Source organism: Electrona antarctica (assembly GCF_951216825.1).
Source record: "Electrona antarctica genome assembly, chromosome: 20".
Lineage (NCBI taxonomy): Eukaryota > Metazoa > Chordata > Actinopteri > Myctophiformes > Myctophidae > Electrona > Electrona antarctica.
The window spans coordinates 5,854,088-5,870,655 of record NC_136801.1 but is presented as its reverse complement, the minus strand read 5'-3'; the positions used below and the strand labels follow the sequence as shown (position 1 = coordinate 5,870,655).

General features: G+C 44.6%; 1 protein-coding gene across 1 annotated transcript in view; it reads right to left on the bottom strand.

Annotated features, from left to right (window-relative positions):
- Window positions 1-16,568, bottom strand: part of cUnh8orf34 (chromosome Un C8orf34 homolog) — a 109,230-nt gene that overhangs the window by 74,684 nt on the left and 17,978 nt on the right. Inside the window, exons 2-5 of the mRNA XM_079489295.1 lie at window positions 7,534-7,678; window positions 6,305-6,439; window positions 1,826-1,945; window positions 954-982 (exon numbers count right to left, since the gene is read on the bottom strand). Of these exons, the coding sequence (XP_079345421.1) occupies window positions 954-982; window positions 1,826-1,945; window positions 6,305-6,439; window positions 7,534-7,678 (429 nt within the window). The remainder of the gene's footprint in view (window positions 1-953; window positions 983-1,825; window positions 1,946-6,304; window positions 6,440-7,533; window positions 7,679-16,568) is intronic.

The following is a 16,568-nucleotide window of genomic DNA, read 5'->3' as shown; positions in this document are numbered from 1 at the left end:
TGCAATGTCCCCAATCATTGTCTGTGTATAGGGCACGGGCTGCCCCGTGACACTCGCCCTCCATTTGTCTTGGTCTTGTCTCGGTCTCGCTATTCTCGCCTTTCATTTGTCTTGGTCTAGTCTTGGTCTCGCCCTTCATCTGTTTTGGTCTCGGACCAATTGTCTCGGGTCTCTTCCCAGACCACTCGAGACGAGACAATGCAAAACGTTCTATTATATCAACCCGATTTATAATGTGTGTTGTAGCCTGTGGTCGTTTTAATAAACGAGGTTGAGCGGTGATCTAAATATGATATGATATGATAATGTTGATAATAGACGATAGATAGAATATATAGGCTACTGTCAGCAAAACTAAAAACATGAATAAACACATTGATCCTGGCCGCGATAATATGAATAGGCCTACTGTCGTCGGCTTTTATGTAGATATAACCTTAAACTATAAAAGGTGCGCAGCAAATCGATTACATTTTCTATTCTGTTCTGTTGTACCACATGACATTGTGCGTAATCACGCACGGGGAGACTTCTGCTTCAGCCTTTTCATGTCCTATTTCTATCGTCCTATTTATTTCATGCAAACAAATGAAGCACATCCATATCGACCAGACCGGGCAGGGCACCGGTCTAGTAGTATTAATAACCAACGTACAGCTGACGAGAGGTGTCCAAGGGATTACTGTTGGGAGTATTATGTGATGCCGATGAGAGATGACATGAAATGACAGAAAGTAGCCTTGCCGAGCCATGAGGCCCATAGGGCAGGAGCCTATCTCCTGTTTCTGTAGCGTGAGGCAGCTTGATGTACAAGTACACCCCCTGGACATGACGCTAGTATGTCGCAGGGACTTACAGGACACTCTAACCACAAGGCCACTGAGCTGGTATATGAAATGACAGAACCATACATTAAACATAACAGCACCATGTGTGAATTCACACCCACGTACCTGGTCGAGGTCATCAGTGGTGGCGATGCCTGGAGGAAGGAGGGAGGGAGGGAGGAAGAGAGAAGGATTTAAAGCACAGAGAAATATGTCTTGCCGCAACACCATCATATGTTACGATACAAAAGCTCAGCTCAGGATTCTTTGGAGCTTAGCGGTAAGCTCGTTAGATTAGGTACTACATCCTCTTTCTTCCCCGGATTTACGGCGGTGTTTACAGAAAGGTCTAGGATTTGGAGTCTACAATTTCGTATTAGTACTGTATATGTTACAACAACGTATTAAGCGTTGCACTGGGCATTAAAACCCATTTTGGGCGGGAACCCCTCTTGGTGTTTTAACTAAGCATTATGTTATACTTTAGCTATTGAAAAATAGCAGATCTACAAGCTCGTAGCGTGCCACCGAGTGGCACGCTACGAGCTTGTAGGTCTGCTATTTTTGAAAAATCGTGAAAATATTTATTTCAGAAAACTGGAGGATTTAGAAGATTTTTGTTTTAAATTTCGAGGTCAGGCCTAAATGGGTTAATCCATTGAGACCTGGAACGCATCCATGTCACGTTAGCGTTTAACCACATTAACCATTAACCCATTTTGGGGCGGGAACCCCTTTTGGTGTTTTAAACATCGTTATAATTTAGCTATTGAAAAATAGCAGATCTACAAGCTCATAGCGCGCCACCGAGTGGCGCGCTATGAACTTGTAGGTCTGCTATTTTTGAAAAATCGTTAAAATGTGCCTCAAATCTTTCCGAAAATTATCATGATTTACAAAACTTTTTTTTTTTTAATTTCGACGTCAGGCCTAAATGGGTTAAATAGTAAGGTGTACAATAAACACATGGCCCGTGCTGCTCTGCACGTCACACTTACTGCGTGACAGGTTCTCCAGAGCCTTGCCAAGCTTCTTGCTCTCCTGCAGGATGTGGTTGAGCTCATCAAAGTCCTTGCTCTCCCTCCACTCCCAGGAAGGGTACTCGATCGATCGTGGCACTGGAAAAAAGAAAAGTGACGTCAGTGACGTTCCCGCCTGCCACCACCACACATAAGTCACCTTGTTTCGATATTCCCATGGCAAATTGACCGTGATCAGAATCGACTGGAAAATTATCTAAATTCAATATGATTTGCAAACAGCCTGTACCGCAACTAACGAATGTTTGTTCCCGTTTGTCCAAACAGGGCTGCAGAGTGGACAGGAGTACGCTTGCAGAATGCTTACGGTTAGTGTGAATAGATGGGTTGAGTGGATAGGGGCCAGGGGCTGTCCATCATTTTGTTTGATTAACTATTCAAAATGAGTCAAGCAGGAGTAGGAAATGACCCACATAGTGCGTCACCACCCTCCTCTCATCCTCTGGCAAGCAGCATCCCTCAGTCTTGCATGATGTTTAATTCATGAATGGGAGGAACATAAGACATTATTTATAGAGGGAGAGGGCAAGAGGAAGAATCTCCTATAGGAACAGAGATGCTTCTCTTGCTTCCATGTCTGCATCCGATCCATAGCTAATGTCCTTATACTGCTGCAAGCCTGCAACATCGCTACATTTGAATAAAACATCTAATGATGCTGGCGGGCAACCATATGCCAAATTAATTTACTTATGGATGGATTCATTTATGGATGTCTTTGAATCAAGGGCTACAGTATGCGAGCGCGCGCACGCACGCACGCACGCACGCACGCACGCACGCACGCACGCACGCACGCACGCACGCACGCACGCACGCACGCACGCACGCACGCACGCACGCACGCACGCACGCACGCACGCACGCACGCACGCACGCACGCACGCACGCACGCACGCACGCACGCACGCACGCACGCACGCACGCACGCACGCACGCACGCACGCACGCACGCACGCACGCACGCACGCACGCACGCACGCACGCACGCACGCACGCGCGCGCGCGCGCACGCACACACACACACACACACACACACACACACACACACACACACACACACACACACACACACACACACACACACACACACACACACACACACACACACACACACACACACACACACACACACACACACACACACACACACACACACGACCCAGAGGGGGTCCTCAGAATTACTTCAAGGGGCTCGCCAAATTAAGGCTTAAGATTTTGGTGGGGGAAAAAAATAATGTGTGAAGATATATTAATATTATATAGACACGCGGAAGTCTATCCCTGTTACAATGCGCTAGAGACCCCTGGGAGATGGATTGCTGAGGTGGAGCGCCACGCCTACCATCAGCTCCCAGTACTTCCCACACAACTTTCAGCACCAAGCCGTGCTACTCATTCGCTGCGTTGGCGGTGCCCGGGATCGAACCCATGAACTTGTGATCCAAAGGCGAGAGCTCTACCGACTGAGCTACCCGGATTTATTACCATAAATTCACAATATTAGTAAAGATAAGTATGGTAATAAAACAACAATCATACTATAATTCACTCAATGTCTGAATGTCTGTCTGTCTGTCTGAAACACTGTCGTAGCTCCTCATTGGCTGCACCAATCGCTCCGACTGTTCACACGGGCAATGACCATAATATTATGGAGGTCTTAAACAAGCCCTTTTTTTAATAATTAATTTATTAGTGAATTAAAATTCCCCATCGACTTACATGGGAAAATGCCAAAACTCAAGTCAAGTCTTTTACCCTCAGAAACCGTCGGAACTACAGTTACAACACTTGGAGGGGAGGTTCCGAATTCGCAAATGCAGAATTTTAAAACGTTTATTGCAAAAACAACAGATTTTTGGGGCATCAATCCGCTCCGTTTGCCATAGCGTAGCCTACATGCGCTATAGCAAGACAGGACAATTCCCTCCCAATCAGTAATGTGATCTATTACATCGCATTACCCACACTGTACATCATTTGGTGTTCATATTATTCAGAACAGGTAAGGTCTAGTAATAATAATTTTCAAAACACTGTCAAATTAATCTATGAAGCCATCAATGTCACTTGAAACACTTGAAAAACCAATGGAATAACTCAAATCTGTAACCGAGATCTCCTATAGGTATAGGGCAGGGGTTCTCAACCCGTGGGTCGCGACCCCTCGGGGGGGTCGCCAAATTATTTTAGGGGGTCCCCAAATTATTAAAAAAAAAAAAAAGCTCGTAGCGCGCCACTCGGTGGCGCGCTATGAGCTTGTAGATCTGCTATTTTTCAATAGCTAAATTATAACATAATGCTTAAAACACCAAAAGGGGTTCCCACCCAAAATGGGTTAAGGTTATTGTAGCAGTCAATTTATATTGGGGGTCGGGAGGGGGCGGGGCGGGGGTCCCGAGACATTGCCAAAGCATTTCCGGGGGTCCCCGGGCAAAAACGTTGAGAACCCCTGTATAGGGGACGGTCAGGGGAGTCTATAAGGGCTCGCACTCAGGGAGGCCTTATAGCCTAAGGATCTGTATTTCTTCTTAGGAAGCTGGGGAGGGAACGGAGCTGGTCACGTTTGAGTCTAAAGCCCGTCTCTAGATACCTCTCTTCTTATAGTCTTAATGATATACTAATTGTGCTCTACTGCTCTGCTCGCCATACTATATAGGGTGACGTGACGTCATGGTCTGACATCACACTGTCGACCGTTTCCATGGCAACACTGCCCGTTTCTCTTTCTCAGCTACTGGCCCTTGGCTTGGCCAGAACACCGTTGAAGACCCCTGCAGCATTACATGTACAGTATACAATATACATGATGTCAGGACACGTGAAGAAAATAAAGACTCAAAGCTCTGATGCACTATTTTGACAGAGAGCATTGCTGTTGCTGCATTCTGCCTCCCTCCAACCCGCTCCATCCAAAGTAGGGCTGCTTTGGCACGGTGACAGAAAGCAAACATCTCTGCCAAGCCCAGGCTGGGAGAATACTCTTACATTATCACTGGTTAGGAGAGGCTTCCAGGCAACCCTCTAGCTGTGAGGCTGTGTGTTTGTAGAGCTGCTGCATCTACACAGCAGCTTAAAGCGCTCAAGTGTTTATAGCTCAGCTTAAGCGTTAAGGAATGTATTCCTTTAGGACCAGCCATTACAGTATCAGTCAAATGGAACAACCGAGGGCACAGTACATTAACCCAGTGTACTGTACACGTATCTGATGAAGGGTCTCTTGTCATCAGAGATGATTTTATAGAGGCAGGGTGTGTTAAATTAGACTAATTAACTAAATCATTAAATAGGCATACATGTAATTGTGGTTTGTAGGCTGTGCAAAAAAAAGACAGGGGGACAAGTAGTTAAATTTCATAATTTTTGGGGATTAGCCTACAAGTGGCATTATTGTAAGTATTTGGTTTCTTTTGTTGTTTTTGTTTTCCTCATGGCAAAACCCTGGCCCTACTGGCAGAGGCTAACATCACTTATGGTCATCATTATCACTTATCAGTGTAAAAGCATTTCGAACTTCCACAAATTCATGAGTTCTGCTATCTTTTTAATCTTCTGTTGAATATTTGATCTCTGCTAGCACACCCACGGTAGAAATACCAATGTATAGTATGTATTTTTAATGTGACTTGATTTCGAATTCCTGTTTTTAATCAGTGTATCTGGAACTCCCATGGAGCAGTAAAATATAATAACACGTCTAAAGATGTTCCTCACTTTGTACTACAGAGTTTGTCTCTTTCTAAAGTTACTGTATCTCCCTCTCGCTCTATACGCACGCGCACACGCACACACAGACAGACAGACAGACAGACAGACAGACACAGAAATTTCCTCATGATTGAAAGCAATTGTCTAACTGGAGCCTGGAATAGACCTAGGTTGGCAAAGACGGAGCACAATGTTGAATTATTGAAGTGGTCTATGACTTTCAGTCAGACTCAGAATATGCGCCTGTTCTTGTTCTCCATCTTCTCTTTGACCAAACAAGCATCCTCTGTCCATCACTCCAAGATTATAACTATAACTGTAGCTTCCCTGTCTACTGACGGTATCGAATTTCAGAAGAGTAAAGACAAATACAACAGTGTGGGAGGCTAAGGCCGCACTCACACTGTCGCAACAGATTGCTGTATGCTTGTTGTATACAAAGGGTGTGACACAGCTTGCCCCAATGCATTTCCAATGGGAGTCACATGGTCTGACACAACACTTGTGTTGTATGAGGGGGAGGGGCGCAGTCGAAACACAGCCGAAAGCCATACAACAGCTTGTAGTCCAAAATGTAGTCCTCAAACCATGTGACTTCCATTGGAAATGCATTGGGGCGGCCATGACACTCACAGCATTCATACAACAAGCATGCAGCAATGCTGCAAAGGTCTGAGTGAGTTGACAAAAGACACTACTCACAGGGAACCACTCAGAGCTACTCACGGGACTTGGACTCTGGCGACGGAGGAGAGATGCTAGAGACAGCCAGGTCACTCTTGGATTTCTTGGGTTTCTTGGGGTGAATCTGCCACGGTTTCTCGTAGTTCCTGCACTCCTTCCGGGTGTTTTTGTTTTCTGCTGGGAGATGCAATCACAGTATTCCTTTCAGCAGCAGAATGTATTAATCCATTGATACCTGGAACGCATCCATGTCACGTTAGCGTTAGCGTTTTAAACATGTTATAATTTAGCTATTGAAAAATAGCAGATCTACAAGCTCATAGCGCGCCACCGAGTGGCGCGCTATGAACTTGTAGGTCTGCTATTTTTGAAAAATCGTTAAAATGTGCCTCAAATCTTTCCGAAAATTGTCATGATTTAGAAAACTTTTTTTTTTTTAATTTCGACGTCAGGCCTGAATGGATTAATGTAATGTATGCAGTGAATACATGAATACATACAGCATATTTTGTACCGTGCAACAGTATACTGTTGGGGATAATTCCATACAGTTATCATAAAGTTATGCGTGGCAGCTAATTGCCTTCAAACAAACAGAAGGCACGGCTTGGAGTGGATCGTGCTGCTTATACCAGGGCCACTTGTCAGCGATTACAATATCACAATTTGGAGTGTGTGTGTGTGTGTGCGTGTGTGCGTGCGTGCGTGCGTGCGTGCGTGCGTGCGTGCGTGCGTGCGTGCGTGCGTGCGCGCGCATGTGTGTGTGTGTGTTTAGTGTGTATACTGTAGCCCTTGATTCAAAGGGGGTCTAGTCCCAGGGGTCTAGCGCATTGTAACAGGGATAGACTTCCGCGTGTCTATATAATAATAATATATCTTCACACATTATTTTTTCCCCCATCAAATACACTCTTAATTTCTGAATCGACACTAAAATAATGTACACCCTCCGGCCAATAAGAATCAAGTACTCCCCATGGCCAGGCTACTGTATAAGTACGGTAATTATACAATTGCATTTAATGGAAACTGAGGCATGTGAATGTATGATATGAATAGTGCGTCCTGTAGGAAGTGTGCCCTTCCTCTGTTATTTAATTATATGACTTTAATAATACACACATTGTGCATGCCTACAGTGTGTGTGTGTGTGTGTGTGTCTGTGCGTGCTTGCATATGTGCGTTCATACGTGTGTATGTGCATATGTGTGTGGCACTGTGTGCATGTGTGTGTGTGTGTGTATGTGTGCTTAGCCTCCACCATTACCCACCTGCAGAGCTCTGTGCCCACAGCGCTGCGGAGCCCGACAGTGTTCTCTGCAGCTTGGTAGGGCTGACCTGTTTGGTCTGCAGGTGGTCGATAAGAAAAGGAATGGGCTGGTCTGGGGTCTCCGTTATTAGTTTGGTCATCAACTCCTACAGGAACAAAGCAAAACACAGAGCCCTTATTATGGAGATCGACGCCAGGACGACGGGTCAAAAATTGAGTGCACAAACACTCAAAACTAGTCATAGGAAACTGTAGCAAAACAATGTTTGTGTTAGGGTTAGGGCTGTCAAAGCTGGACATAGGAGGGGCTAGTGCCCCTCAAACATCCTAAGTCAACCAATAATCTTAGACTTATATAGCATTTGAAACAGACTTATAGCATGTCATGTAGACAGCACAATAAGTGCATTGTATGTAGTCATAGCACTTCATAGTATATATGTACAGCATAGTATAGCATATATGTATAGTTTATATGTATAGTGTCATTATATAGATATGTTCTAGTTATAGTTTATATGTATAGTGTCATTATATAGATATGTTCTAGTCACGTTCTTAGCTTACGCATGTTTCGCGATAAATGCATTTTACATATGTGATGTATTCCCATGCTTTTTGTTCTTGCTTAATGTAAGTCGCTCTGGATTAAGAGCGTCTGCTAAATGCCTAAATTGTAAATTGGATTGGTGCTGTACGTCATTCCACATAACCTCTCTCTCTCTCTCTTTTAGTGGTAGATCTTGGCTTACAATTGGGAATAAAATGGGCTCTTGGGCTTGAAAAGGTTGGTTACCACTGCTCTATGGTAAATGGTGCATTTATATAGCGCCTTTATCCAAGGCGCTTTACAGAGATTGTGCATTACATTCACCCATTCACACACACATTCATACACCGATGGCAGCGGAAACCGTGCAAGGCACCAACTAGCACATCGGGAGCAATTAGGGGTTCAGTGTCTTGCTCAAGGACACTTCGACAGTAACTCTGGGGGAGCCCGGGTTCGAACTGGCAACCTTGCGGTTACCATCCAGGCACTCTACCCCTGAACCACCGCCGCCCTCTCTCCCTCTCACTCTCCCTCTCTCTCTGTGTCTGGGCATGGCTTCAGCCTGGGCGTCCTGCCCGCCCCACTTGTTTGTCCTTCCTATTCTCCTTCCTTGTTTGTCCTTCCTATTCTCCTATCCTTGTTTGTCCTTCCTATTCTCCCATCCTTGTTTGTCCTTCCTATTCTCCCATCCTTGTTTGTCCTTCCTATTCTCCCATCCTTGTTTGTCCTTCCTATTCTCCTATCCTTGTTTGTCCTTCCTATTCTCCTATCCTTGTTTGTCCTTCCTATTCTCCTATCCTTGTTTGTCCTTCCTATTCTCCTATCCTTGTTTGTCCTTCCTATTCTCCTATCCTTGTTTGTCCTTCCTATTCTCCTATCCTTGTTTGTCCTTCCTATTCTCCTATCCTTGTTTGTCCTTCCTATTCTCCTATCCTTGTTTGTCCTTCCTATTCTCCCATCCTTGTTTGTCCTTCCTATTCTCCCATCCTTGTTTGTCCTTCCTATTCTCCCATCCTTGTTTGTCCTTCCTATTCTCCTATCCTTGTTTGTCCTTCCTATTCTCCTATCCTTGTTTGTCCTTCCTATTCTCCTATCCTTGTTTGTCCTTCCTATTCTCCTATCCTTGTTTGTCCTTCCTATTCTCCTATCCTTGTTTGTCCTTCCTATTCTCCTATCCTTGTTAGTCCTTCCTATTCTCCTATCCTTGTTAGTCCTTCCTATTCTCCTATCCTTGTTAGTCCTTCCTATTCTCCTATCCTTGTTTGTCCTTCCTATTCTCCTATCCTTGTTTGTCCTTCCTATTCTCCTATCCTTGTTTGTCCTTCCTATTCTCCTATCCTTGTTTGTCCTTCCTATTCTCCTATCCTTGTTTGTCCTTCCTATTCTCCTATCCTTGCTCCCATAATACTCTGTAAACGTTACTCTTGCCTCAACTCTGTGTTGTGCTCTTTGAGTTTGAGATCGATTCATGAATTTAATCAACAGATCTGTAAAATGTGTCTTGGCGGTGGCAGCCCAGTAGAGAGAAGAGTGGAGGAGTGTTTTATAAAATGTGTCTTTGCGGTGGCAGCCCAGCAGAGAGAAGAGTGGAGGAGTGTTTTATAAAATGTGTCTTTGCGGTGGCAGCCCAGTAGAGAGAAGATAAAATGTGTCTTGGCGGTGGCAGCCCAGTAGAGAGAAGAGTGTTTTATAAAGTGGAGAAGGTGGCTGAATGGAGAAGTACACAGAACAATTTAGAGGCTAATTTATTCATTGAGGGGATGACTTGGAGATGGACCGATGGAGAATGCATAGAAAAAGGCTGAGCGAGAGATTGATGCAGGGAGAACGATGGAGACATGCTGGTATACGACAGGCGCAGTAACAGGTGCTGAGGGCAGAGGGCGTATCTCACGCTGCATGCTAATTTAAGAACCGTCAAAGGCATGATGGGAGTTCGCCATCCAATTTGCCAATCACGTCATCATACTTAATATTCAAAATGTTTTGCTTTGTCAGAGCCATACTGTAAATGGTGCCTTTATATAGCGCCTTTATCCAAGGCGCTTTACATAGATTGTGCATTACATTCACCCATTCATACACACATTCATACCAGCACATCGGGAGCAATTTGGGGTTCAGTGTCTTGCCCAAGGACACTTCGACATGTAGACAGGAGGAGCCGGGATTCGAACCGCCGACCCTTGGATCATTGGACGACCTGCTCTACCTCCTGAGCCACAGTCGCCCTACTAGGTAGGTATTATCGTTCATGTGATGTACAGTAATAAAGGATAACAACACGAATAACAAAACCAATTCTCAATAGCAAACAAATGAACATTTGCACACGAAGGCATGCGTGCGTGCGTGCAGGCTTTATGTCTGTGTGTGCCTATGGGGGTGTGGTTTATAATGCACGTGCCCAGCACGTGGGGGTATGTGAGTGTGTACCGTATGCATGTGTCTTGCGTGTGGATGGGTGGGTGGGTGCATGAAGAAGCGAATCAGTTCAACACAGGGGATATGAATGGTAAACGGTCTACATTTGGATAGTACCTTTATCCAAACTAGAGCTATTTTATACAATGTACTGTACATTTATCCACTCCTACTCTTAGTGCGTTGCTAGGTCTGCTGCCAGACCTTTACATTTTCCAATTTCTAGCCTCTTTCTCACCCCCAACCTGTTCTGCATTAAATGGAGTTGGAACGACAGATGTTCAGGAGGCGGAGGAACACACCTTGACCATACCTTCACGCCAATCTCCGCCCTCAACGCCAATCTACCTGAGCCTACTTATACCCGCCCAATACAACCCAGCATCCTCTATGCTTTTCGTATCCCGCCTCCATCCCCATCACCACCACAGGACCAGCAGCATCTCCACTGCTCCATCTCCTCATCCCTCTCCTCACCTCCTCCCTTCCTTGCAGTTCCCGGGGGGGGGATCACACCTTCACGTGTACCGCGGGCTGACCGCCACACGACCCCCTCCCCAAAGACTCCAGGGTTGGCGACCCCCCCCCCCCCCCCGGAACCCACGCCCCGCTCCCCCCACTCTCCTCCTCATCATTTCATTCATTCATTCATTCAATAAAATCTTTAAACCTTCCACAATGTTGTGTTCATTCCAACTAGTGAATTGATTTTTCAAAGATTTGAAGGAGGGGGAAAAAAAGATATACATACATGTTATTTGCCTATAATGATATGCACAAAACTGGTATGCCAGGTTGAAAGTGGCTAAAATATATATTTTAGGATATAGAACTTGCCTCTGTATTGGGAAATAAGTACTGCACAAAGTACTGGTATAGTAAAGGTGTATAATTGGCACACTGTTTGGAATACACTGGTCTATGGTAGCTCACAGCATGTGAACGGACATTCGCAAGGAGCCATATAGGAACTGTCTCTCGGGTCTGCTGCTGCAGTCCACACTGACACAGATTCATTGCCAACACTCTCTGCCTGTTGTAAGACAATACACACTCTAGGGTAAAAGAAAAGAGCACTAATTTGTCATTGCTAGAAAATGTCCTTACATTGGAACGGCGCACTCTAGGATTTCACACAGACCTCTCTTCACACATCTGCAGTGGAAGTGTGTGGCGGCACGTGGCCACGTGCACGCCTCACAATTATAAACCACTAACGACAGTGAGATGTGAAAGTTGTAATTGTTGCTTTAGCTCGAGGGCAATTAAACTAACCTAGCAACAGGAGGCCTATAAAACAAAGGCTGTAATTTGGTCGATCATTCAGGAAGCCCAACTACTTGTGCGCCGTTAAATATCCCAGGTCTTAAAAGTCTTTAAGGGAAGGGTGCGTGTGTGTGCGTGATGTAAGGAGTGATACAGGCAAAAGGGCAGTGCTTTGTGCTGGGATTTGGGGCTCTATTTTCTAATTTATGTATTATATTTAGTTTGACTAGTTTGTGAAAATAGCAGATCTACAAGCCCCCTGCCTGGGGTTCCTGACCCACAGGTTGAGAACCACTGCTCTAGCGAGCATTAGAGTCACAGCTAATTCCAAGGCAATCCATCCAGTATTTTCCAAGGTATGTTGTTTGAGACCAAAGTGGTGGACGCACAGAGGGATGCAGAAGAATGGACAGCGCTGACTTAAGAGACCTGTGTATACTGTACAAGGTTTCAAGTGCACTGCATACATGTATGTTTGCATGTTGCTCACGTCCTTATTGTGTACAGCAACATGACAGCTTGTGTGCTGGCCTTATGCCAGCACACAAGCTGTGCCAGTGGCATATACCAATTATACAGATGCCATAGCCAGATGTCAAAAGCTGAATCAGGAGCTTATATAACCATATTTAGTACCTGCATGTCCTTGTATATCCAGTCTGAATTGGGACTAATCCTAAATTGCGTACTGTACCATTATGCATACTATATTACATACTGTAAGTCATGATATAGTAATAGACTATGTAACACATGTCCTAGTTTCACAAGTTCACAACCCCCCATATGACTACAGGAACCATAGGCTGATAGATGTGAATTTGGGCCAACATCTTCATGTTGGAGCAGAAGGTAACACTACTTGGGTTGGCTTGGATCAGCAAAACACCCACAGCTTTAACTCCGTTTGTTTGTGTGTGTTGTTTGCATCCATATCTTCAATAGGTACACTGTGCTCCTTGTGTGACTGGACATTTTTCATGTCACATAGTCGTAGAGAAAAGCTCAACTCTTGTTGTGTGTGTGCGTGTGCATGAAACGAGTACAGGCACAGCAGTTTCACGGGCGTGATCGTGCTTGTCGTTGTCCTGTCGGATCTCCCTGTATACCTGCCCGCTCTCCTCGAACTGAATATGAATTACTAGGTGCATCAGTCGCTGCCTTTAAAATGGGTTTAACTTTTTTCACATGAGATGCACAGAGCGACCTTGCAGATCCAAGTGAGAATGCCGGTGTTGTGTTGCACCTCGAGTGAAAAGCTTGTTAGCCATTTTCAAAATTCAAAGACTGCCTGTGACTGATCACCTAGTGTCAAGACGGTGAAAACCACTATACTGCTTTTCTGTCTTATTGTCGCATTTACTATGAAATGTTGTTTGGTTGGTTGGTTGGTCACCCCAGGCATAACCATATATATTCATGCCTATATATATATAATCTGACCGCTTCTCGCTTCTCACCCTCAGGCGTCTTACTGGTAGTAATCGGTCGATCCCTAACAGGCAACAGTGAAATCATTACATTTAGACAGCGCTGAGTGAGCAAAACAGACAACGTCACATCTGGTAGAAGAATAAGCCAAATTAAATAAAAATTAACTACCAGTTAACTACTAACTTAAGCCCTATGCTTAGTTGATCGTATTTTAATGGGCTACAATAAATATCTTTGCCGAAAATAGCCTATCTACAATACAACGCGTTGTGAGCTTGTAGATCTGAAATTTTTTGCGAATGCCCACCCCTCCCAAGAATAGCGATGCAAGGGTACAAAGTGGTTAAAAAAGAAGACAGAGTTGTTACAACTACATAAGTTTGCCCCACCCTCAGTCTTTCTACTGTCCCCCTGAGAGCCTTCATGCTACAGCTGAGCTGAGCTGCAGTTTCACGGTGGATGCTCTGAGCAATGGCTGTCTAGATGGGAGCAGACAATGACAATGACTTCAGCTGCCTGCCTGCACAACGCTGACTCTGAACAAGGTTGCCAGACGTGATGTCTTATGTTTCTGGGGAAAATGTACTGTATCGGAAAATTGGAATTAACTGTTACATGCACTCACTATTCAGGCAGAGCGTGTGTGTGTGTGTGTGTGTGTGTGTGTGTGTGTGTGTGTGTGTGTGTGTGTGTGTGTGTGTGTGCGTGCGTGCGTGTACACAAGCATGTGTATACTGTATAAAAGGGAGATTAGTAAACAGAAACACTGACTACTAAATTTACACTTGATTAATTATTTTGGTTGCTTATATATCCTTGGACCATCAGACACAATTAGTATTATTAAATTAAAGCTGTAATTCAGAATTTATTTTAGTCAGTATAATATGATCATAATCAATCTCTAAAAACATTTTTGAATAGTTAAAATAGCCAATCTACAAGCTCTCAACGTGTCGATGTAGATCGGCTAGTTGAACTATTCAAAAATGTTTTTCAAAATAGTAAAAAAAAGGCAAAGAAGTTTAGGGATAATGCTCATTTAGCATCGACGAAAATAGAGCCCTAAGACATTTTATGATATATTTGGGCCTTTTTCTGCCTTTATTTGATCGGTTACAGTAAGATGAAATGGGGGGCGAGAGATGGGGAGTGACATGCAACAGAGGTCGTCGGGATCGTGAGTCAAACCCGCGGTGCTCGGACCCTCTAACCCTCAAAAATTTATTTCACACACATGTTTCTCTCTCTCTATAAATCTGTCCTTGAATAAAAAAGTTACAAGGAGAAAGCCAACACTGCCCCAGTGACTCATGCTAATGGCTCCGAATTGATTTACTGTTACAGTATGTGTCAATGAATAGTGACTCACATAATGACTAGTGAGTTATTTGAGGTGAATGAAATCTCTACAGTATGTTTGTTGTTCTATGTTACAGTATATACTGTAAGTGGCATACAGAAGATGATGGTGCAATATTTGGTAATGAGCAGAGGATGAGTTGGGGGGGGGGGGGGGGGGGGGGTATCACTGGAGGAGATCCAGACCTTGAATCAGCAGGCAGACGAAAAGAGTTCATGCGGAAGAGGGGAGGAGCGTGAGAGACAGTCAGTCAGAGGGCATGGTCACCTCACTAGACTGGCACCCTGTCTGACACACAGACAGACAGACAGACAGACAGACAGACAGACAGACAGACAGACAGACAGACAAAAATGTATCCATCCGTCCTGTGTTTGTTGAACAAACAGTGTGACTGTCAAGTGTCAAGCTTGTGTATGTATATCAAACTGTCTACTCCAGGCTTGACTTCATTAGAATGACTATCAATTGCCTGCAGAAGGTCAGGCCATGGGATCTTTAACTATAACACCATCCACTGCAGTCTCTCCGCCTCCGCCTCCCCCCCCCCCCCCGTACATCTGTAAATGTGTGTCTGTATTAATGTGTGTCCTCTGCCTGCCTCTGATCATGTAGTTCTCGCTCTCGCCGACTGTCCATTCTGGACTCCCACAGGTCCAACCTGGCCTCAGGGTATATGTGGTGCTCACTGCCCACTTGTTCATCTGTCTGTCTTGCAGTAATTACTCCAACCTGTGCCTTAAGGGGAACTGCATACCCAGGCATAACTAAATGCCAACACCTCTCTCTCTCATATCAAAGCGTTAAACCCATGGTGAGACCATCATTGAACTTATGATGAGGATGCTTCTGCAGATTAACTCACTCAGTGCCACAGGACGCCTTTGGACGCCTCCCCTTTACAAGGACAAAACCAGCCGAAATTCAATTGAGAAATTGCCTGTGGCCTCTATTTCAGCCATAGTAACTCACACAATATGAATCAAATACCATTAGAAAAACGCTTTCTTCTTCACCGAATTATTCTGCTGTTGAATCCCCAATATGAATTGTGACACCTTCCCTCATCCCCCACAAGCTGAAAATGGAAGCCCAACTTCTATTTTCAATGAGTGCCATTCACAATCACCATGGGGATATGTAATGTGATCATTCGATCGGTTTTATTGATGTGTTTCTTTTGGCCTGGGGCTGGCATCATGCCACCGCAACGTTTGTCATTTGTCACAAGTCTGCAGCAAGCTTTATTTAGTATCACAAACAATGGCGTGCAAATGTCCAGCAAACTATGACAAAAGGTGCATTAATCCCAAGACAAATTTGTACCTCTGTTGTGTCACCATTAAACCATTTTGGGCGGGAACCCTTTTTGGTGTTAGCATTATGTTATGCTTTAGCTATTGAAAAATAGCAGATCTACAAGCTCATAGCGCGCCACCGAGTGGCGTGCTACGAGCTTGTAGGTCTGCTATTTTTTTTAAATCGAAGAACGACTGACATAGAAACATAGCTTTTTCAGAAAACTGTCAGGATGTAGAAGACATTTTTAGAATCTGATCTCAGGTCAAAATGGATTAAGATAACGGGTGAAAAGCCCTTGCATGCATTGAGCCGTGCAATTTAAGCAGCACCTCACCTCCCCAACAGGGTCACGTCGTTGTGACGACCCTGCATAATCACCTGGTCCCTCTGGAGGATTAAGGACAACCGCAGGCCATCCTCTGGGCCTCATCCAGTGACCTCATTCTGTGAGGCTGGCTGGCAGGAGTGTGCAACAACAAGCGGCAGCATGACTGAACAATAATAAACCAAATAGGCTGGCGTGAAATGACAAAGTGTCCTCAAAAAGATAAGACACAAGCTACATTCATTCAACGTGATGGAAGCAGTCCAACCTTTGGGAGACAAAGAAAGTTTCTAGTGCAGTTAGACAAATGCAAAATATTTTTTTTTTTGCTGAAGGATGAATTCATTAACTACTTTTCTGTCTCTCTAA